Source organism: Sparus aurata, chromosome 2 (assembly GCF_900880675.1).
Source record: "Sparus aurata chromosome 2, fSpaAur1.1, whole genome shotgun sequence".
Classification (NCBI taxonomy): Eukaryota; Metazoa; Chordata; class Actinopteri; order Spariformes; family Sparidae; genus Sparus; species Sparus aurata.
This window is the reverse complement of record NC_044188.1, coordinates 29,165,571-29,189,835: the sequence shown is the minus strand read 5'-3', so window position 1 is coordinate 29,189,835 and position 24,265 is coordinate 29,165,571. Positions and strand designations below refer to the sequence as shown.

Here is a 24,265-nt window from a genome sequence, read left to right as displayed (position 1 = left end):
CTGTGTTGTGACTGAAAACAGTCCTTAAAGGAGTAGATTCAAGGAGGGATAGTTGGCACACAGAGCAGACAGCAGTGTGTGTTTGCAAGAGAAAATGGAGATTGAAGAGTGGAGGATTGGGGTGAGAGATGGAGGAAGCAGAAAGCAAGTAAGTAAAGCTTCCGTTACAACATGGAACACATCACAATGAGAGGCGGACCAAACAAAAACAAACCAAAACAGGGTGGTTTGAGGATGGATGCAGAAGAGATCTTTGAGAACGCTTTCCTATTAAGATGGATTTTTACAACCTGCTTAAACAGTCCAAATATTCAGCAGATCTGTTAGATTGGAGAAAGGGATTCCAAAGGGTTGGGGCTAAAACAGCAAAGTAGCGATCACCTTTTGTTTTACAGTTGGAACAGGGCTGGATAAAAGGACGAGATTTGAGGAGTCGGAGTGTCTTGAGAATTGTAATGACAAGCTGATCAGAAATGCAACCTGTGACCTTTAAAAAGGATATAAAAAGTTGATAAATCAAATGAAGACCCTTATGAGAATCAATATCCTCTGCACCCCTCAGATTTATCCTGTGAATCCCGACCCCTAGGTTGGGAGTCACTGGATGAAACTACCTAAAAGTACATAGAATAATTAACATATTTGATGCAATATTAATAATCTAATGATAAATTATCTAATATGTGTATTGCTACTTTGACTTGAGTATATTACTTTAATACTTCTTCCACCACTGGATCTTTGTGAGGGAGTTGCTGCATGGCATGACCCTTCTGAAGCTCAGATTCAGAAGGGATTGATTTTTAGTTTTTTCAGGGTTTTTTTGTCAGCCAGATACTGGTTTTCTAATGGTTTCTTTCTAATAAACCTTTCATTGGCTTAGTTAATTCTCTTTGTGCTTTGTTCTCACCCTGCCTACTTGAATTATGTTGCATTGATAAGGAGCCAACACAAACTAAGATTGTTTACTTATTCTATCTTGCAATCAATATGTAGTAAATATAAGTAAAAGTGTCACTGAAGAACTCGAAGTTGTGATGATGTCTATGGAAAGGGTATTAAAAAAGAGCTTAGAAATGTTAACTTGGATGTATCTGTGGTTCAACATGGTTCTGCCAACATTATATCCTGGCGACTGGGCTAAATCAATGGGATCTTGTAGTATATTCTGAATCTTTCAGCAAGCCAATGGAGGAACGCAAGAACAAGGGTAGTGCTGAAAAGGGCGACCTCTAGTTAACAGCCTGGTAGCTGCATTTTTAACCAAATGCAAACAGTTTAGGGCTTGGATGTTTCTCAAGTAGAGGGAATTGCAATATATGTATATAGGTGTTTCTTAGCTGAAGAAAACAGGACTGGATGAGCTTGGAAATATGATGGTCAAAAGTCATAGAATGAGATGATACATTCACAACAGATTTGATATTGAAGACAAAAAGAAGGAATTGAGGTGGATCATAAGGTAGATGGCATAAATCGTGTACCTGCAAGGTGGATGCAAGAAACTGGAAGGGGGAGATGATGTCAACAAGGTATTCATCAGTAAGTCTTAGTTCCAGGAAGGGGAAGGGGAAAAAAACGATTGAAGGAAGTTGTGAGAGCTGATTTGAAACCTTCAGGGACCAGCTCTAATTCAAATGGGTTTCTCAGGCTGTGTTCTTTTAATTGGATCCAGAACATGACTAATGTATGTATGGGGATGTACATTTGTCCCTCTCTGTGTGTGTGTGTGTGTGTGTGTGTGTGTGTGTGTGCGCGGATTCAGTGTAACTGTAAAGGTATCTCTTGCTAGATGTGTAAAGCTGTTTTTTGTACAGTATACTTAATATCTACACATACATGCACACACACGTTCTTACTGTGAGTATTTTGTGTGAATTTGTGTTGCAGTTGTAGTTTACATGTCTTCCCTGTTTCTGTTTTCGTGTGTGTATTTGTGTGTGTCCACAGCACAGAAGTGGATGTACGGTGGTCTGGACAGTAACGTGTTTCTGCAGTACCTGGCCTGGGTCACCTACCCTGTAGTCCTCATCACCTTCTCTGCCGGATTCACCCAGATTCTCGCACCGCAGGCTGTTGGTATGACCAGCACACACACACACACACACACACACACACACACACACACACACACACACACACAGTAATGAGTGGTTGTTGGAGGCAGGTGGCAGCGTTTGTATGTTGGCACAATTGGACATCTCATTTTCTGGTTTGGGAATAATTTCACACACACACACACACACACACACACACACACACACACAGAGCATGTAGAGACAGGGTGTGTTTTCTTATCAAAAACTTTTAGCGCCCTGGCAATCTCACTCCAGTCAGCTGGTTTACATTGAAGTCACAAAGGAAGACGGTATTGTGTAAATAAGTTGTATTGATAAGTCCTCATTTCATTTATATAAATCAACCTTTCCATGCTGCCCTTTCCAACTCGAGCGAGAGAGGAAATGAATAGCGCTAGGCTGCGGCCAGTTAGGACGCCGCAATTGGAAACAATGAAGTCAGGCTGATTTTATTGCTGACGCTTGCATGCAGTTAGGACTGGGTGTGAGGGAGGAAGGCAACCAGCAGTGACTCCAGGAAGTTACTGCTCCTGGCCAAGCAATAGTCCTGCACATAAACCCATCAAACCTCAGCTTTTCCCACACTTTGCTTTTCTTTTACATGTAAAAACAATAAAATATTGTGTTAATAATTGAGCTTTAGACGTGCCGGTACACAGATTTTGTTAGCTATAGACAAAAAAAAGCCTGCCTTTTTCCACTCTTTATGCCATGCTAAGCTGTTGGTTGTAGCTTTATATTTGCTATACATACACCAGGGTGATATCCATCTTCTCGTGTAATTCTAAGCAAGTAATGAACATGCATATTTTCCATAATGCTGAAGTTTAGATGTAAGATTGATAAGTACTTGATGAATACTATGAGCAAAGTTGCTCAGTGTGTTGTATTGTGTGCCCTAAGCACCCGATGTGTTCCCCCTGCAGGTTCAGGGATTCCAGAGATGAAGACCATCCTCAGAGGAGTTGTGCTGAAAGAATACCTCACCTTCAAAACGTTTGTGGCCAAAGTCATCGGCCTTACATGCGCTCTTGGCAGTGGCATGCCACTTGGCAAGGAGGTAACACACAAACAAACATGCACAAAAGCCTGTATCTACTGTATGCTTCCATAGTTGTGCATACAGTTTTGAATGGAACTATCCTACTGGATGGGACACAGAGAAATGACTGAACGATTGATTTCCAGTGACAACATGAATGATTGTTCCCAAAACAACATGACCGTTGCATCGTAACACTGCCAGGTGAACCACACCTTTGTTGTACAGTTGCAGTTTGGTTAGGTTTAGGCCACCAAGCTACTTGGTTAGGTTTATGAAAACATTATGCTTTAGGTCAAAATAGCTACACTGTGTGACTTCAGTTACAAACATACCTACGTGACCTAAGTAACTTAAATTAGGTATGTGACTTTACTTAACTATGTGAGTAAGTTTAAAGAACTCACCATTAACTTCTGGTTTTACACTGGATTCCAAACAGCATTTGGTGTTACAACTGTTGTTCTCGACTCGGCTACTGACACACATTGCAGGGCCATCACGTAATGCTGACAAATTTGAGTATGTTTTCTTCTTGTTAGCAGTGCCAGTGAAACTGAAACGCTGACCCACATTCAACAGTTACGTTTGTGACACAGTTTGAGCGATTCACAGCATTGAGTCTTCATTTGTGATCAATTACAGAATCCAGACCGGCACTGAGCAGCCATCAGCTTTGAATGCCAGCTTACACAACATCCAAAAAAAATAAACTGTCAGTATTGGCACAGAATACCAGCTGTCTGCAATTCAAATCATTATCAGTCATGAAAAGCCCATGTAGGTCAGAGTGAAGTGCAGGGACACTGACTGGTAGTACAGCAGGTTGTTAGACTCAGATTTAACAGCAGGTGTATTGTGCCTCAGGTCAGAGCATATATGTATACAGAGCTAACATGTTACGATATATGAACATCCCAGGGAAACATAACCCTCTCCAGCCCATTATATTACAGCTCCCCACATCCCTGCAGCATGAATTACAAAGTGATTCATAAATGGCACATGATGGGCCCATGTGCTCAGGTCCAGGTGGAAAGCAATTTGTATGAAATCTGGAAAAGGGGGAAAAAAAGGGAACGACATATGGAAGGAAATAAGAAAGGAAAGAGTCAGGTCGACTGGAGACCTTTTCTAAACCCACAGGGAGGGAGGAAGATGTTTTTCTGGAGATTTTAGGATCCCCAACCTATCCATGCAGATGTTGTTTACATCTTCTGGAAGTGTGTGTGTGTGTGTTTTTAAGAGATCCCTATCTAGACTACATTATACAGTACACAGTGATGCACACAAACGGCTTCAGGTAAGTATGGCATCCCCCAAAAGACTGCCTAGCCTGAAGACATAACTTACAGGAAAATAGATGTTGTTCTCTCTGTCAAACACACACACACACACACACACACACACACAAGCCTTCAGGCCCTTTTTTTTTTGTCCTACTGCAGCAACATCCAGTTTGGATTCAGCGCAGGCTTCTGATTTTCTTAAACTTGCACATCACTTTCCGGATGTGATTCCCTCAATTTTAATCCTGTTAGTTCCACTCTGAACTGCGTCCCCCCCAGAATGTTAATATTCACTGCAGAGTTTGTGGTTATCGATGTGTTTTCAAAGAGTATGTATGTGTGTTTGTGTGTAACGCACAACAAAAGGGAAGCTGCAGTGCTTTCTTTTTTTTTTTTTTTTTACTTTGCACCTCTTTTTTGATGTTTTCCCCTTTTCCTGTCAGGGTCCATTCGTACACATCGCCAGTCTGTGTGCGGCTCTCCTCAGCAAGTTCATGTCTCTGTTTGGAGGAATCTATGAGGTCAGTCTTAATCTTCTTTTTAATGTCATCGCCCTTCCTCTCCTCAACACTCTATTTCTACATTTACCCCAACTGCTTAATTAATGACACTGGTTTTACTTGCAAAATCAGCTTTTGTGCTTTTTTTTTTTTTTTAGTTTACATACACATCATACATCATGCATGCACAATATGCAAATGCATAGTGCCCTGTCTTATTGCTGAAGGTTGTTGGGGCTATATGATACCTGAAGTGAATACCTGCAGACACCACTCAGGGTTGAGAAAGGCACCTACTAGTTTGTAGTTCCTTTAATATTTTCATGGACAGTTAGTATTCTCCTAAAAAGACAGGATTTTAAATTACATCACACTTTGTAGTAAACATGCAAATATTACTCTAACTATTTTGAAATATCTATAAAATAAACAGATGGATCTGTAGCTTATTAACACATTACCATTACATTTACATAGTTAAATGTAAGTGTACTGTTTGGCGCTGCCTCTAGCAAGAAAGTGAAAAAACGTTACCAGGCTAGCTATACTGCAGCTTTTTCCATTTGGTGACACTTGAGAAATTTACTTTGGTATATAGGTTTATTTGTATATTTGGTATGTGGTTTGGTGACCTCTGTAGTGTGTCATTGATAGTGCTAACTGTCCACTAAAACTTAAAAGTATGAAGAATTTTTTTTCTTGCCAAGCCCAGTTCCTTTGCCTGGTCTTGGTTGGGGTGCCTACTCTGGTGCTGCTTCCACTGAGCATTCCTCGCTGGGTTCCCCTGTCCCAGCCTTAAAAAAACCTCCTCCTCCTCCTGGCATGCTTAAGTTCCTGCACTGTACACACAACACCAACACTCACCGGCTCTGAGCTTCCAGTCCTGGCAGAGTTGGCAAATGGGACCAGCTTAAGAGCTTTGTGGCTAAAAATGGCTTCCTGTTCTAAAACGGAAACAGCAAAATTGTGAGTGAAACTTCAGCTAAGGCAGGTAGTTTAAAAGGCCAAGAGGATCGGATGGACATGGGTTGGAAAAACTTTTCTTTCCATGTGTTTGGGGGAGATTGAGAGAGGAAAAGGCCTGAAAAAAGTGTAAGATATGAAAAAAAAAGATTTGCAACAATGATTTAATTCAAAAGGCTTTACTTACAAGTTGTTAGAGCACACGTTCATGCCTCTGTTTATCTTGTTCTCTTGTTTATTTTTTGGGGGGAAAGTTGAAAGCAGCAGCCTGATAATTCTTTATTGTTATTCTTGACTGTACTTGTCTGTTTAGGTCTGGTCTTTTGATGTCTAAGGGCAGACATTTGTTCGATAATCCCCCTTTATTTCCCTGTCATTTGAAGACAGACAATTAGCTGTGCGCATAGAGACAAAATATGTTTTGTTTTTTTTCCTCAGGAATCCATTTCTTTCATCCCATGTAAAGTCAACAACCAGCAATAACCCATTTCATAAAATTTAATCAGACTGTTATTTGTTAGCAAATTGGATCTTTTTCATCGCCAAAACCAGCTCTGCCCAGAGAGATTTTCAGCGAGATAAAATTTTCAGTGGACAGAGAGGAAGAGAAGGATAGAAAAGATGCAGATTGAGTATGGGGAAGAGAAAAGCAAAATGATTTTCTTCTTCATCATCTCATCCTCTTTTTCCTTCCTTTTTTGAGCTCTCTGACGTCTCTTCCCATTGGTATAGGAGTCCGGGAGCTTGTTCAGGAAGGCAGAGAAAATCTTGACTCTCATCTTTTTGAAGATGTGAGCGGCTCTCTTGGGGGATGAAATGTTGGGAGAAGATGGGAGGGTTTGAAGGGTGTACAGAGAGATAGAGATGCTCCACACTGAGTCCACAGTGTGGCCTTAAACTAACGGAACAAACTGTTGCATAAGTGCATTCGTAAAAAACTGATATCTTGATTCAGAGGTGATTTGGAGGACCAGCTGGACTGTCCATCCATGTTCAGAGAGTGAACAGAGGAAATATTGAATATTGAAAGTGAATAGGGTAAACAGTCTAAACGGTCCATGAGTGGTCCTCTACAACAACACATGGAAGCGTGTTCTGAGACTCTATCTGTTAACCCTTTATAAACCATTACAAACCACCGCTGAAAAATAAATCTGTTTGTTGATCTGACAGTGCTATGGTTATGCTTTAGTTAGGTTAAATCACAAAGGACTTGGTTAAGTTTAGGGAAAGGTGATGCTTTAGTTGGGTTAAATCACAAAGGACTTGGTTAAGTTTAGGGAAAGGTCATGGTCTAGGTTAGAATAAGTACTTGGTTATGTAGAGGGAAGGCGATTCTGGAGAAAGATAGTAAAGTGTTGAGTCTCATTCCCATGTCGTTGAATACTGCCGCTTTGAGACGAATACTGACCCAAAGCATCAATATCTGATATTTCTCACCCTGCCAGATGTGGCTTCTGATCGTCTAAATGTCCCTCCAGCAGAAAGCACTCAACCTCCTCAAAATGTGAGACATATCACAGAGAGGCAGATTATTTTCAGTGGCGATAATGTGGAGAAAAGCTTCTGTGTAAATGATCAGGTTTTACTTTGGCTGAACATAAATTGGAAAATTAATCATTTGTAGCTCGTCTGTAGGTGGGTAGGTAGAGTTTTTTGCAGTCTTCCAATTGAGAACAGTTAACTCTCTATGATGACTTTTAACTCATACTGTAAATGTTGTGATAGGCATTTGTTTACAACCCTTCCTAGATTAATTCTGCTTCTCTACCTATATATCTCTCTCTTCAGTAATCATCATCATCATCTGTAACCCTCTTGCTTTCAAATTTTGTCTGGCCTACCCCCCTTCAGAAGCTGCAAACAGGTTACCCTATAAAGTTTATATATAATAATGCTGGGGAAGTAACTAACTCCTGTTTATTTTTTAGTTACATAAATTATATTGAATCAAATTATTTCCACTCCATATTTTTCCCCCTCGGTCATTCACACACACCCCGCAGTGGCTCTATGCCCCTCCAGGGGGTCCCGCCCCCATGTTCCTTTTATTTCCCGCTCTCCACTCCCTCTTGAGTGTTGTGCTGCATTTTATTGCATATTAATGCCATGTGCAAGTGTGTGTGTGTGTGTGTGTGTGTGTGTGTGTGTGTGTGTGTGTGTGCGCGCGTGCGTGCGGTGTAGTGTCCCTCTGCAGCAGTATCTCATCCTCTTCAGAGTTTGAAGTACTGTATGCTAATGTGGCCTGTGCTCTGTAAAAAGCAGCTTTTTTGTTACAGCATGTTTTTAGAAAGCCTGCTGCACTCGAAAAACTCCACGTTCTACCATTGTTTGGAAAGGCTGACACGTATCAGCTGTAATTGGAAAAACCATTTCTTTAGCAGATCTGTGAGTGTCAGGTACAAAAGTGTACCTTTTGGTGCTAAAACACTTGGAGATTTTCTTCATTAAGTTGGGGGAAAATGAATGGAAATCAAAAATCTATATTTGGTTAATTTTCCTAAAATTCTCTTTATTTTTTTAAAAGTGTAGTGAGCGTTATTCATTGTTCATGAGAACCTTATGTCTCAGTGCGTTTACATGACACTCAAGAAAACCGAATTACTGGGTTAGTCTGACTATGATCGGATTTTTTTTTTTTTTTTTTTTTTTTTTTTTTTTAAGATTTTTTTTCGGCATAGACACCTTTATTAAGCAGTAGACAGAGAGGAAATATGGGAAAGAGAGGGGGATGTGACATGCAGCAAATGACCTCCGGCCGGAATCGAATCGGGGTCGGCTGCGTATATGGCATGCGCTTTAACCACTCAACCACCTGCGCGCCCATGATCAGATTTTTAAGATGCATGTATACACCTTTGTCTGACTAAAATCGGACCGGATCTGATTTCTCATAGTCGGATTAAAACACCTAGATTATTCGATTGATAGTCGCATTACTCCTGCATGTATACGTTCTATCAGATTGGATCGGATTTTGCGTTCTGCGCAGGCACGAGATTTCTTTCTCGGGGCCTTGAGCCAGAAGTAGAAGGACGCGGCAGCGGCATCTTTCCTCCGAAATAACGGCAAGCAAGAGCGCCATAGTGCATCTAGTTTGTGTAATTATCATGTACACCATATACGAAATGTACAAAGATGTAGCTTCGTCTCGCTCTACTTACACCATCTTTCTTGAACACTAGTTGAAATGGGTACAGCGCCACCTATTGTACCGGGGTATGACATGCTCCGGCCAATAATCCGATTTCTCACAGGCATGTATACTCGGACAATTGCAGTTGTCTGATTGAGTAGCATAGTCGAACTATGGCTGTAGCTGTATCTGACTAAGCTGTGCATGTAAACGTACTGTCTGTCTCTTATTCCCATACTTTCTGAAGGAGCCGGGGACTAAGGTAATTCAATTCCACACTTCCCGGCATGAAGTGAAAATTTTCAACATTTGTTGTGCATCATTTCAGACACATCAGCCTGATATAGTTTGTATCTTTGGAAACTTTGGGCTGAAAGCAAGAACAAGCATGAAGGCATTCTCAAGTCAGTCATTTATGTGGCCTGAGAGATCAGATCTGAAATGCGTATTGATGCATCTTGTTCACACCTGTGAACACTCAGGCCAGATGTTAATACCAGGTCTTAACAGGTCTGGTCTACTCCGTCCTTGTGCACGCTAATAAGATGTTCACCAAAAAGTGAAGAAATGGAAATATTCCAGCCTGCTGGCATTTAAAAAAATATTCATTCAAGATTAATATGTTTTGCAGTGTATGCTGTACTTGCAATATCTTTCTAGACCACCACTTTATATTACACTGTGACCATCATTCTCTGTATGTGTGTGTGTGTGTGTGTGTGTGTATGTGTGTGTGTGTGTGTGGGTAAGCAGAAGTGCAGCATGCTAATCAGAGTTCCACACTGTAGGTTTGTAAGTCTAGGATAAGCCACTGGGTGTCAAAGGGAGAAAAATGCGAAAGCACACACACACACACACACACACACACACACACAAACACACACTAACCTCTCTTTATCACTGCCATGCTGCTTGAAGGAAATCAGTCTCATAGGAATGCAGGTGAGTAAAATTAAGGCATGTCAACAAAATGTCCAGGTGTGCAATGTGATGCTCTGACCTGCAGTCAGTCCCACTCGACATATGATCCACGCCCTCTTTCTTTCTTTCTTTCTTTCTTTCTTTCTTTCTTTCTTAGCTTCACTGACTTTTTTTAATGTGAATAATTAGCTCCATTCTGAACTGACACATGGTGTGACAGTCAGATTTGTCAGTAAAATTATTGCATGCTCCATATGTTAGATATTTCTGCTGACTGGAATCTAAACCTTTGTGCTTGTGTGTGTGCATTTCAGAATGAGTCAAGAAACATCGAGATGCTGGCTGCAGCCTGTGCTGTGGGAGTGGGCTGCTGTTTTGCTGCCCCCATAGGAGGTGAGTCCTCAGAGATAAATCTGTAGTAGCAGTAGTCTGGAGGTGTATGATTTTTAATACGTGTTGTATGTAGTATCATCTGCACATTGTTCAATAACAAATAGTGATCTTTATCTTACTCTGTGGGGATGTACTGTATAGTAAAGTCAGGGCAATATCCCTTTCTGCACACCTAATATCATCTGACGTTTGAAATTTAGCGGCTTAGTACATGCTAGTACAGTGCTGTGTTCCGATATTCACACTTCCATGAGTACACTTAAACGTAGTGCACTATCCGCACTTACTAAGTACGCAGATTTCAGCAGGTGAGTGTTGTTCCAAATCTAATACTCCATGGTGCACTTACCGGAAATTACGATCGCGATAGCCGCCGCTGCTCGTCCCCCGCCAAAAACATCCTGCTTTGAACAATAAACTAAAGATATCTACGACTTTACTTTTTAACAATTACAATCCTACAATCCTGTAATATGGCTCCGCTGCAGGCGCTGTTGTCTCGGTAGCTATTTTAAAAAAAAAAATCCGAGCTGAGCGCCTCTGCCTGGCTCCGCTTCTTCCGCTACGTAGACAAGATGGCGGCCGTTGAGTGCGTAAAGTGTACATCGTTGCACACTCAACGTTTTTGCCGTTATGAGGGCAACATCCGGGTCCTTTAAGTACACTTCTTTTCGCCGTGATCGATATCGGAACTCCCTAAGTACTCAAACTAAGTATAGTAAGTACGGGAAGTATGGATATTGGAACACGGCACAGGTCTCACAATATAAGTTTCTGTTGGTGACATCATTTAGTTTACTGCTGTTTTTGTCTAAATTTGGTTTAAAAAATAAAAATGACTGAAAAAGTCAGAGGCTCTCAAGAAGGTAGAGTGAAAAAGCCTGAAAAATTAATCACTGTTGAATCAAAAACACACATGAACGTGTCCGAGTGCTGATGTTGTCACATGATTCTGCACTTCCACAATGTCAATACAACTTGTTGATGTATTCATATTTTGAATGTCATATATGCAAACCTGGCATGTCTTGTGCTAGAACACCATTATCACTACATAACGTGAGTCTTTTTGTGTTAATAATCATGTGTGACCCAGGTGATTGATTTAAACAATTAAATGGTAAACAATATGTGTGTGTATGTGTGTGTTCCAGGCGTGCTGTTCAGTATTGAAGTAACATCCACATTCTTTGCGGTGCGGAACTATTGGAGAGGTTTCTTTGCTGCTACCTTCAGTGCCTTCATCTTCAGAGTGCTGGCTGTCTGGAACAGAGACGAAGGTGAGGCTGACTTCTGTTCAGTAAAATGAATTTTGATTGCAAGTGCAGATATATTTAGAACCGGAGGCATACTTTTTTAACCAGGCACCTGGACAGAAAATGTGTGTGCACGTGCGTGCGTGCGTGCGTGCGTTTAACAGTTTGGATGTGTTTTCAAGACTGTGCTCTTACTCTAGCTGTATGTTATTTTTCTCCAGAGACCATCACAGCCCTTTTTAAAACCCGTTTCCGGCTCGACTTTCCCTTTGACCTTCAGGAGCTTCCTGCCTTCGCCGTCATTGGGTATGTCTTAATTTTTAAATGTTATATAGTATCTAATATAATATAATATAATATAATATAATATAATATATCAATTGAAAAATTTAATCGCCATTCATTTTTAGTAGTTTGTTTCATGAATCATCTGAACAGATAAATGAAAGCCATAAAAAAAAGAACTGCCATAATCTGCTATTGTCTGCAGCTCAATAATCAACAGAGACTATCGCACTTTGACGACCCATCTCTTTCTAAAAGATATCAATAGTAATATTAACAACTTCCATACCCTTTATAAATAATTATGAGAAAGTGATGTTGTTTTAAAGTACTGGCACAAAGATGAACGTAGGTTTGATTTTCCAAAAAAGTCCAAAGAAAGTTCCAGTGAATTCAAACAGTGACTCATTGTTTTTGTCCATCTGGTTGTCCTGACAGGTATTCCCATTTTGCTGTCACTGCAGCACAAATTCAGATATAATTCAGGAGCTGAGCTCACTGTAGCTTGTGAAGGTGTTACTTCAGGGTAGCCTGCGTGAGTCACCTAGCATGGATAATTCAGCCTCCAACAGTTGCTAGCGCACTGAGGCATTTCTTATTTTGTCCTGCCTTTGCCTGAGGGCTTCTGCATGGCTGTGAATGAGACCATGGTCTCCCGGAAGGAAGTTGGTGATGAGATGGGAGAGGTGCTCTCCCTCCCCCTCACTCTCTCAGATGAAAGTACATGCCTGTGCGCAACTCTGTGTAGGCTCCCCAAGAGAAGAAAACCCCTCTCCTCTTATGTCTCTCGTCTTTTGTTCTCCATCCTTTGGCAATTTTTTGGTTGAATTGTCCAGAGATACAAACACTCACTGCTGTATCTGTGACTTGCACATACAGTACATTTAACTCAATAGAGAGTATGTACATGTGCACTGATGTGTCTGTGTTCTTGTGCACTTTTGTAGTTTCCATCTTCCTCTGCCAACAGCTCTCAAGCGGGGAAAGTCGGTCAGTGTCTCAGTTAACTAGGCCAGAAAGAGTTTGTTCTGTGCTACATGCTACAAAGGACACGTTTAAAGAGTCGCACACTATTCATCTTACCGTTTACACTAGTGATGCACAATATAGATCTTTTTCGACTGATAATCGCTGCCTCTTGCAACCGATAACCGATAAAAAGAAGGGTTTTATGTTTACATTTTTGCAGTTTAAAAAGTTCCAAGTTTGTAGTTTACATATTTATTGTATTAAATAGTCAATAAAAAGTAAAGGCTTTTGTAGAACAGAAAGCCAATGGCTGCTTAGTCTGCAGATTAAACATGGAATAGGGTTGGGGAACAGTTATACTACTTTAAGTGCATGGGGATGAAGTAGGTTTTTATAAAATCTTAGCTTTCATAGAACACAAGTATATCAAACATTAACTGCTACTTCCACAGCTAGTGTAGCCAGTGAAGATCTTGTCTTTTTTTTTTAGTGCAGCAAAGCTAGCTGCTACTGCTGTCGCAGTTCCTCCCGACCAACCTGTTGCTCTTCTTGGGTTACACTCCTCCTCTGGAGCTGCTCTTCGCTACCACAGTGTCTCCAGGCTAGAGTGAGCAAACTTTGGTCTGCCCATCCACGAGCAGCCAAGAAAGCCTTCTTTTTCTGACACACTGCTAAACCATCAGCTGTTGATCAGAGGAATTGTGGGAAACCATTAGCAGGAAGATGGATCTTGCCACTTTTTGTGCTTTTTTAAGAGTATACATCTGTCCTTGTGCACATCATAGTAGAGTATTAAGAGTAGCAGTTGAAAACAAAATGGGTACCTACTCATGAGAGAATATGCTGTAGTGCCTCTAATTTTCAGAAACATCACACATTAACGAATAATGCTGACAATAGTCTCTGTTTTGTTAGTCATAAAAACCAAAACCCAGTGTGTTAGTGCATCTGCCAATGCCCTTCCCCTTTCCTTCTGTGGCTCTCAGCCCTGAGCCCACTGAAGAAGTAAATCTTAAAGAATGATTCGGTCTCTCACACAGTCAAAGTGTTAAATGCTCAAGATGACTCAGTGGATGAGCCGTTGTCAGTGTGACATTGTTGGCTGATGATGGTGATCTTGTTTTAATCATGGCTGATTGGGTGTTATGATAATGGCTGGATGTCCTCCAGGTTTTATGTTATGCTGTCGCTAATAGACATTGTTTTATGAGACTTTGTGTGGGGTTTTAATCATTTGTCTTCTGTGGTTTATGTGACTGTGAGACAGATTTCCCCTGGGAGAGGGGGAGTATAAGGTGGAAGTTGAAGGTACGGATAGAATTTTAAAAAATTAGATAATATTTAGATTTTTTTTTAAGGGCAAAAGGTCAAAAGAATTTCCTGCAACAGCTAGTCACTGTCCCTTTTTAGCCAATGTTACTCATATAGGAGTGATATGTGCTTTTGTTTTGGACTGTTTTCAGCCGGTCAAAATGAAAATGAAAACAAATGACACAAATATACAAGATGTCACTGCAACTTTAATGCTGGAAACCAAAGTCCAAAATCCAAAAAGGAAGCAACACAAAGGCAACAAAAAGAATCCAAGGAAACTAAAGAGTATTGCAAAAACTAAGAACGAACCATGAAGCCATGTGGAACAATTCAGGAACAAGGGTGGTACATCAGCAACAGATGAATGATCACGGGACTGACATGGGGAAACAGACGAACCAACAGAGAGTGAAGGAACAACACAGGTGTCAGTACACAGGGCAGGAACACAGACAAAGAGAGGAAGCAGAAAGTAAAACATGACACATGATGATAAACTTTCACTATAAAACAGGAAATTGCAAAACTTAAAAACCCAAACAACAACAGTAGCAACTAGTAATGATTCATTGTTTGTAACTGTGTTTTTCATGGGATTTGCTGACACCAATGAAAATATATACTTAACGTCAACGGCAGACTTATGTCTTTCATTTATCTGTTCAGATAATTCATGAAACAGTAAATTAATACAGAAAATAACCATCAGTTACAGCTTTTATATTTATTTTTATATAATTGGTTGTACCAGACCATGCGGATCTGCAGTGTCCAGTCTGGCTGAGACATGACTACACCCCGACCCTATGACCTGTAATAGTACTGTCACCCTGACCCACCCCAAACAAAGAAGACATGTGTTCCTTTTATGGGTACAACTACAAAGAACACATAGCGGCACACAAGCAGTGTTTTCCTCGGCTGCACAACAGGGGCAAAGACTCCCTCATCATCCTGTTCATGATTTATTCAGAGATATTTGACAGAATTAATAATGCATCAAGATAGATTTATAAGCATTAGGATGTCTGCAGAGCCATCGGAGTCTATTCTTTCTCTCTCTCCCATCTTTCCCTCTCACTGTCATGAAGAGGACTCCCACTGAGCTTTCAAATGCACGCTTATGTAAACCTCTTTTTCTGCTTTGACTCCCCCACACATCTCCATTAGACTGTGTGCTCACGCTCAACCTCCTCCTCTGTCTCATAGCTGTAATTCCCTCTTCAGCTTTTTTTTTTTTTTTGCATGTTTTTCCTTTAAATCCATGTCTTTTTGTTTTTCTGTTTCTCTTTTATTCCAGTCTGCATCTGAGGTGTATCCCTCCTACGTGTTTCATTGACTTTCCCTTTGCCTCCCCTCTCTTCAGATTTTTAAACATACCTCGCACAGTGTGTGGAGTGTATTTAGTGTAAATACGATACAACTGCACTTCATTTGCATTTGACACCCGCCTTCAGTTTAGCGGAGGTTCATTACATTTACATTGTTTTTACTATGGCCGAGTGCACTGGAGACATCCTATGGAGGTGGTTTGAGAGAGAAAATGTAATGATTGATGCTTCGGCCTGAACAAGCCCGGACTCATCTATTCCATCCGCTTTCAATTTGATTACCCAGAATGCTTTTTAATCTCTTGATTTGTGCCTCTGCAGTATTGCCAGCGGTTTTGGTGGGGCTCTGTTTGTCTACCTAAACCGACTGATTGTCCAGTTCATCAGGAAACAGAAGGCCATCAACAGATTCCTCATGAAGAAGTAAGCTACATTAATCTGTTATGGAAAGTAACTAAGTACATTAACTCAAGTACCATACTCGCATGCAACACTGTGGTAATTAAGGTACATTTCTTCAGGGTTTGAATGCTATAGGACTTTTTCAAATTAAGATTTTCAACTGAAGACACGTGTTTAAAATACGAGGCATTTTTATTGATTTGACTAACAACTTCAGCAATAAATAACAATTGAAAGCATGAATAACGATCATTCAGAAATATGATAGTAAGCAGAAAAGGGCAAAATTCCTTACTTAAGAGTACTTTTACTTTTACATTCTTAAGTACATTATAGTTTTACTTATTTTGACTTAAAGTAACACTATGTAACCTTTAAATGGATTCTGGAGAAAGATGGTTGATGATAGTTGAATCTCAATCTCAAGTTGTCAAATACTGACGTTGTGGGTTTCACACCCAAGACATAACCTAAAGCTTTGATATTTGATGATCTGGGAATGAGACTTGGCCCCGTGATGAACTTTCAACTTGTCCATGGTTGACACCACCACTCGCCCGGTGTTCGCTGAAAACCGGTTCCAGCCTCCCATTACATTGCAATGGTAATTGGTCACAGATGATGAATTTGATGGCTAGGGTGAATGGATGGAATGAGACTCAACAATCAACTATCTCGCTCCAGAGAGTTGCATAGTGTTTTTACTTTTACTTCAAAACATCTAAATACATTTACCACCACTCAGTTTAAGACACAGTGATGTGCAAGCTTTACTTTACAGCATATTTTCAGAAAATACAGGATTTCAGAGATCTCCACACTAATGCTCATTTGGACCAATTCCCCTTCCTTTGAAAGGAATGTGACAGGGAGTCGTGAAGTATATAAGCATGTTCATGGTTGTTTAAACGGTCAGTTATGTAGCTGTCCACACTAGGTGTTGTGTCTGTCCAAAACATCAGCCAAAATAATATTTAGTGAATAATTTATCGTAACTATTTTGATTATCAAGTAATACTTTCAGGCATTTTTCAAGCAAAAATAGTGAAAAAAATGTCAACCTTTCTGTTTTCAGCTTCTCAGATGAAAATTGACAATTTAAGTGTTTTTAAGTCTGTCTTTAAGCCACGTGAAGTCCAAGTTCTTACATTTGTTGTTTACATTCATGACAGCATTCTTTCTCCTCCACTGATCTGTGTGTAAAACAATGTGATTTGTTCCTTTTTTCATTTAAGTCTATTTGCATTTGTTGATGCAAAGATGACCACACACACTTACAGTTCAATAAGTGTGTCCATGAGGGCACTGATATGAAAGAGCACTTATAGCAAGCCACGACATATATGCTAGCATGGTGGATTTTGAGGTCAATGATGGTTTGATGCACAGACACTAACGTATTGCATTAAAGTGTGCATATAACACCAGTGTTTTTCCAATAGTCTTAAACTTTACTGCAGTGACATCAATAATGAAAGCATTAATGACACATCAATGAACACGTTTTTTGATTTAATGTATCGATGTGAACTAAATCTGCTGCATTTTACACTGCGGGGTAATGATCATTTGCCAATAAGTCTATTTCGTTGTGTCCGATATTGATCTTTTGTTTCGCTTTTCTAATTTTTAATAGATTCTCAGTCTTCACTCTCCCAATTTTTTTATTCTTTCTCTCTGCCTCTCTAAGACGTCTGCTGTATCCTGCACTGGTCACTTTACTTGTCTCCACACTCACATTTCCCCCTGGCTTTGGACAGTTCATGGCTGGCAAGGTAGGTTCTGCAGACCCACTCAACACATGCTTTTAGTTTGTATACACACTGCAGCCATTACTGTAATTCAAAAATGTGGAAGAAAGCCTGCAGCACTCTAGCCCTTTACCTGTCAACATGATATATCTGTTATGTATTCAGTCTGCAGCAACACAAAATGTCTTACACTCTGAGTTGAAGACATCAAGTGAACGTTTTTTGCTGCTTTTTATCAAAACTCTCTCAGCACCTCTAAGCATAATTTATATTTCCTTCACGATATGTCATTTTTGTTCAGGTTTTATGCAACCAAACAGAGCAGCTGCCTAATGAACCATTTTAGATCATTATATTGTTTCATAACAGCCTGATTACCATTCGTCTCTGTGTGTGATTGTTTTTTAATACTCACAGCACTGGTTAAAAAGTGTTTTTGTTTGTGTATCATCTGTGTACACTGGAGACCTGAGGAGCATACTGTCCTTTTGCTCCTGGGATGACTCATAAGTGTGTGTGTGTGTGTGTGTGTGTGTGTCCCTTCCCTCCAATTTCACCCCCTTCATCTCTCTAATTATCAGAATTAGAAATGGAATATTCCGTGCATCCTCAAGCGTTATACACACAAACACACACACACACACACACACACACACACACCACACACACACACTCTCTGTCTCGGTCTTGGTACCTAATGAGAGGGTGAGTCAGGGCTCTGAAGCTACCTACGCTGACCCTCCTCCTTTTGAAGCCCAGCTCTGGAGAGCTCACTCAGAGTTCTGTATCTTAAATCCTTCTGTCTCGCTCTTCTAATCCTCACTCATCATTTCTCTGACATTATCACCACCAGTGTCTCCAGTTATCCTGGCCTTAAAACAGCGACGGATGAATTTGTCGCGTTACTCTCCCCCGTCAGTATCTCAAATCTTCAGTGGCATCTTTCAAGACACTTTCAGCACATCATCTACCTGTTGTGACTGTGATGCTGTGTACACTTTGGGTGTGTTTTGGGTTTGAAGTATTTTTATGTCTAACCAGGAGTGTTTACATTTACGCCTGGAGCTAGATGCACAGAAGGTTTTGATAGAGAGGAGTAGAGGGTCTCTTTTATGCATTGTATTAGTGTTTGCATATGAATTTGAAAAAAATGGGCAAATATGTGACACTAATGTCTGTTTTATGATGATATTTTGCCTTAGGTTTGGGTCAGATTTCACAGCAGGGAAAAATGAAATGCCACACATAGTGAAAACCTCTGGTCTAATAGCGTAAATTGCAAATCACTTTGGAGAACTTCCACTTTATTTTTTGGGATATAAAGTATAGATACTGAGTCTGACTTTAGACTACAGTAACTCCTACAGTGGATTTGGGACTGCATCAGTAAAAGTGGACTTTTTCAGCTACCTCTAATATCAGAGCAGACTGGCAGGGCAGGGTAGTAGCATGGGTTGTTAATGTTAGTCTATAAAGCACTGCTGGGTAGTGAAGCACTCTTCTTTTTTATTTAATGACTTAATTGATAGCATAAGACCGAGATTGTATTGTGAGTTGCCATGCTTTTTCTATCTTCATCGGGTAAATAGCAAATGGCATTGTGAGTAATACCAGGATCAGCACAAAAACAAGAAATCGCCACAGCTGAAGACAGCATACTGGAGATGCACATTGGAGAACTTCCACTTTATTTTATTTTTATTTTTTGGGATATAAAGTATAGATACTGAGTCTGACTTTAGACTACAGTAACTCCTACAGTGGATTTGGGACTGCATCAGTAAAAGTGGACTTTTTCAGCTGTGCATTGACAACAAAGTTTATTGTCATGGCAGTTGTAAACCACTGTGACATACACTACACTGTATGTCACAATCACACATAGGGCTGCACGACAAAAAAAATAAAATCACATTACAATTATTTTGACAGATGTGGTTGTGACACGATTCACGGTTAGAGGGAATAATTTTTTTTGCAATGCATTTTTCATCTTCACTGAAAAATAAAACCCAATTTAAATACTGATGATTTGACATTCTTGGTGCTGGGACATCTCCAGTGCAGTACATTATAATGCTGTCTTACCAGACATTTTTTTTTTTTTTTCATTTCATCAAAAGATTGCAGCTTCTTGTGATTGGAATATTCCCTCTGCCATATTGTGATCTTGATTATATATTGATCATCTGCAATACAGCAGGCTACAGTCATTACACATGTATATAGTAGTGTTTACTTGACAGTAAACAAATAGTAATAATTGAAGATGGCTCAGGTGTATTCAACATTTGTCTGTTCCTGTCCTCTATCATATGGCCCATGGTGACTGCAGTCAGAGGGCAATATTCAGAGAGATTTCAGTGGGTACATTATCCTGAAATTATTTAGTTATGGGAAACAAAAGAACACCTTTGACAAATGAGGGGGACATGTCCATCCTTGGCTAAAAGTCCGTCCTTGGCCAAAGCAATCCTGAAATAGAGTTAAAACGGTTAAAACGTGACATTTAAGGGCAGCATTATGTCAGGATCACAGCGTCACATACATGTTTACTTCAAGATACAAGTTTGGACATAACATTGTTCTGATGTATTGAGCGTTGTTTGTAGTCAGCACCTCAGTTACATCTGACAAATTGTTAGAGATCTGGGATTTGTATTTACAACAGTGGCGTTGCCCCCAGTGGGTGGCAGCAAGTTGCACCGAATGTCAATTTCTAAATAATGTTGCTTTGAGTAAATACACATTTTTCAGACATGTTGATTCTTAAGTAAAGCAAGAAAAAAATTATACAACTCGAGCACACTCGTGTTTGATGATGTTGCTTTCTGTGACCTTTAGCTTACCCAGAAGGAGTCTCTGGTGACCTTACTGGACAACCGGACGTGGGCCAAACAGGGCATAGCTGAGGAGTTTGACTACATCGGACACTCTCAAGCCTGGAAACACCCACAGGTCAACGTTTTTGTCACCCTGGTCCTCTTCATTGTCATGAAGGTAGGTGATAACATGTTAACTCGTGCCAATAAATGCATACAAACCATTTTGGTACTGCAGCTCTCATTGTGAAAATGAATGTATCGCTTAGCCCTGCGGTCATTTTAATCATCATTTTTCTCATCAACTGTCTTCTCTCGGGTTACCTTCCCTCTTTGATTTTACCTCTATACATACACCATATACATGTATATTATTTGGCACTTCCTTCACCTCCTAACTGCATGTAAGAGCCACACATACAGTACGCTGCTGGTGGCTGTAGTGGCATTGAGGATAAAGCAAGGTCAGGAGGAGAGAGTGAATTGAACAGTGAAGGTATAATAAATGGGAGGGTTCTGCCCTTTCTATTCAATACTGGACCTGGGCTAATGGGAAACTATTGGAATCGGGCCCATCTCCTCTTGTCACTGGTAAAGAACAAAGGGAGACCATGTTAAAAAAAAAAATGTTGGAAAGTGGCCTATCTCCCCTTCACTGTGTTACAAAGTTATGTTCCCGGGAGGCCATTTAAAATTACGCTTCATTTTGATGTTATATCGCTGAATGAAAGAGCTGATGGGAACCATGTTAAAAAAAATTTAGAAACGGAGCACATCTACATACTCCTGTGGTACACTTTATGTTGCCTAGACCACTGTGAATGATTGGGGCTCAGCTTGTCCTGTTTGATAATAAAGGTCAAATGAAATGAAAGGTGTTCAATGAAAGGCTTGCAGACGGTATGGGTTTATGAGTACACTATGATGTGATTTACAGTAAGTACTGAAACTCACCTCTGTCATTAGTAAGAATAAGTTTCGGGTTGGTGATAGACAGTACTACTTTTTTTGCCCTTATAAGACAATCTGGGAGACAATTAACTTTTAACACAGGACGATTCAGTACGATTCACTGCAATTCAGTGCACTTGGATGCGTGTTTTATATAGTTGTTCATTTTCTATTATAAATGAAAGTAAGCCATTTCTTTAAAAGTGGCAGTAATTGGAGACCCCTGGTAGTTTATGAAATATATCTTATACACTTGATGAAAGACCAGAGAACCCAGAGTATATTTGGTGCTTTATGGTATAAGGAAAAATGGAAGACAAATGTAATTTTGTAACCACAGGGCAGCAACGAGAATAATGACTGGTTGCACTGTCGCTAATGTTCACATCAGTATTGTGTTCTACTCACTGGCTGCTGCCAGTCATGATTGTGTGAAAGGGAAAGTCTCATAACCCATCATCCTGTTACTCTTTGGGTCTAAATAACGAGAAGAGGCTGAACAGAAGTTTGGGTGCCAAGATGAACTCTTTGCCCTGCCAGCTTGAATGCTGCCGTTAAGGGCTGCTGGAGGAGAGTGCCGCCTGTGTTCTGATTACATTGGCTTTTTTTATGTCACCTTCATTTATTTGAAATGTCCTTTACGAATACAAAAAAACAGGAGGTTATAAATCTCCGCTCACCGCGTCAAGAGCTTGTGTGTGTGTGTGTGTGTGTGTGTGTGTGTGTGTGTTCGGTTTTCTGTGCTGGGGACTTCATACAGCATGGAACTGGGTTATAAGATTGTGTGTGTGTATGTGGTTTCTTAACCTATAGCTGTTACTGTAGTTGACATGAAAATATGTTTATAATAGTGACATGGTGGCCGTATGGTTACAGTCTATGCTGCAGGTTTCACCCCTCACTGTCTCACCTCATGTTTCCTGTCCGTCTCTCCACCTGTTGCTATTCAGTAAAGAAAAGTACAAGAATAACTTGCCTTTCAGCTAGTTTGTTAAAGTGTTTATTCATGCCATACATGGTTAGAAAGGTTAGATTCTTGTGATTCAGTCCATGTAAACCATTTCAAGATAAGACCATATCAGCCAGGTAAAACTGACAAACTATCACCTCACTAATAATGTGTCTGGGTGTTTCAGTAGTGTATGAACATTCAACAAAAGCCTGTCTTCTTTTATTCCCAAATGTCAAGTAGATCCATTTCAATAAAACATCTATTCCAAAACAGTAGTAACAGAGTCTTCTGTGTATGAACGGCAATCAAATGGTGACAAATTGCGACAACCAACAAATGATTTCATAAACTGGAGATACAGTCCTTGTTCTGTCCCCTCTCCCCTGAGTCACTTACTGCCAGTCTCTTGATGACTGATGCTTCATTTAGCCAGTGAGATTTTAAATCTGTTAATATATAATCAAAATGGGATTTATGCCCTAAATTATGCAAGTTTACATATTTTTTAAGCCATTAGCTTTAACCTGAACCCTGAGCACCTGTTTTTGGCTATTCTATATGCACAGAGTTATTGTAAATAAGGAAATGAAGATCTATGATGGGTTAAGGGTTAGGGTGCTCCTGTTACTCTGATGCAGGGTTATTTTGAGGTCCAATGGCTGGATGTTGGATTAGAAAAATATGTGTGTCACCTGCCCATTTTCAGTGACTTTGTTATGAAAATCGAACTATGTACAGCAGAATTGCACTCATGTGAAAGATGGATTTGTCAACTGAAGTTACTCATAAAAAGGAAGGTTCCCTTCAGGTCTAAGAGTGTTTCCTTTATTAGTATACTTTTGATCCAACAAGAACTTTCTTCCTCTTTTCAAATGAGAAGTCACATTCATAGGGAATAAAACATACCCTGTCTCTTCGAAAACACGGAGGTTTGCTGCTACAGCCTACTGCACAGTCTGCTGTGACCATGGAGAGAACTTTATCTCCTCTGAGAGCTTGTCATTTGCCACCATCCACAACTCCCACGTTCACTTTATTCTGCATCTTAGCAGACACTGACAGTGACAGATTGTGTTTCTAAAATGAAGGGGAGTATTTGGCCAACAGGACACATACTTTTATCTTTGCCATAATTTTCAGGCAAAATTTGGCCTTTTTCATGAAAACATTATGCTTGAAATTTAAGTTGCGGCACTTATTACTGTACCTCTAATATCAGAGCAGACTGGCGGGGCAGGGCAGTAGCATGGGTTGTTAATGTTAGTCTACAAAGCACTGCTGGGTAGTGAAGCACTCTTCTTTTTTATTTAACTAGTGCAGTGCCCGTAGGAAATATGTATTCCTATAGAAAAGTGGGAGGTTAAGTAGCTTTTTCATGGATGGCCAAATGAGGTTGTGTTTGAAGGTGGGATGTCAGGGATATTTAGGTTTGTTGTGAAATCCGATATTCAACTATACCAACTCCACTACACACTAAACACACTACACCAAACACTACATAACACACTAACTATACACTCCAAACACGCTAAATGTCACAAATCTCTCAACTCTCAATATTGCTGTCTCTATCGCTGTCTCTGCACCGACCGTCGTTGCCTGTCATTCATCCGCCTCCGTCCCTCCCACAACTTCCCCCGTTCCTCAACAACCAAACTTGCTGCTTGGACACTTTCATGACAAAAGCCAGTTTTTACCATTTCTTCCTGCATCAGACACAAAACAAACGTGACGGCAATGATCGCGAAAAAGCGTGGTGGATATTATTTACCCTAAGTCAGGTTTTGGACGTGCCGGTGCGTCCGGTCCGTCGACTCGGGAGGTGGGCCGTGTGGGTGGGCTAGCAGCTAGCTACACATGAACATCCTCAGATTCCGATTCCACTTTGTTGTCCGCACGTCTCCGGATCT

General features: G+C 40.3%; 1 protein-coding gene across 10 annotated transcripts in view; it reads left to right on the top strand.

Annotated features, from left to right (window-relative positions):
- The window catches only part of clcn2b (chloride channel, voltage-sensitive 2b), a 184,915-nt gene that overhangs the window by 86,405 nt on the left and 74,245 nt on the right, over nt 1–24,265 (top strand). For 5 of the 10 annotated variants that reach the window (XM_030396116.1, XM_030396134.1, XM_030396154.1 and 2 more), the window contains 11 exons: nt 1,951–2,079; nt 3,005–3,138; nt 4,853–4,930; nt 9,256–9,270; nt 9,927–9,950; nt 10,244–10,322; nt 11,477–11,602; nt 11,800–11,884; nt 15,799–15,900; nt 17,570–17,654; nt 20,475–20,630. In XM_030396116.1, coding sequence (XP_030251976.1) covers nt 1,951–2,079; nt 3,005–3,138; nt 4,853–4,930; nt 9,256–9,270; nt 9,927–9,950; nt 10,244–10,322; nt 11,477–11,602; nt 11,800–11,884; nt 15,799–15,900; nt 17,570–17,654; nt 20,475–20,630 — 1,013 coding nt within the window. The remainder of the gene's footprint in view (nt 1–1,950; nt 2,080–3,004; nt 3,139–4,852; nt 4,931–9,255; nt 9,271–9,926; nt 9,951–10,243; nt 10,323–11,476; nt 11,603–11,799; nt 11,885–15,798; nt 15,901–17,569; nt 17,655–20,474; nt 20,631–24,265) is intronic. The other 5 variants (XM_030396161.1, XM_030396146.1, XM_030396167.1 and 2 more) reach the window with 1 other exon arrangement.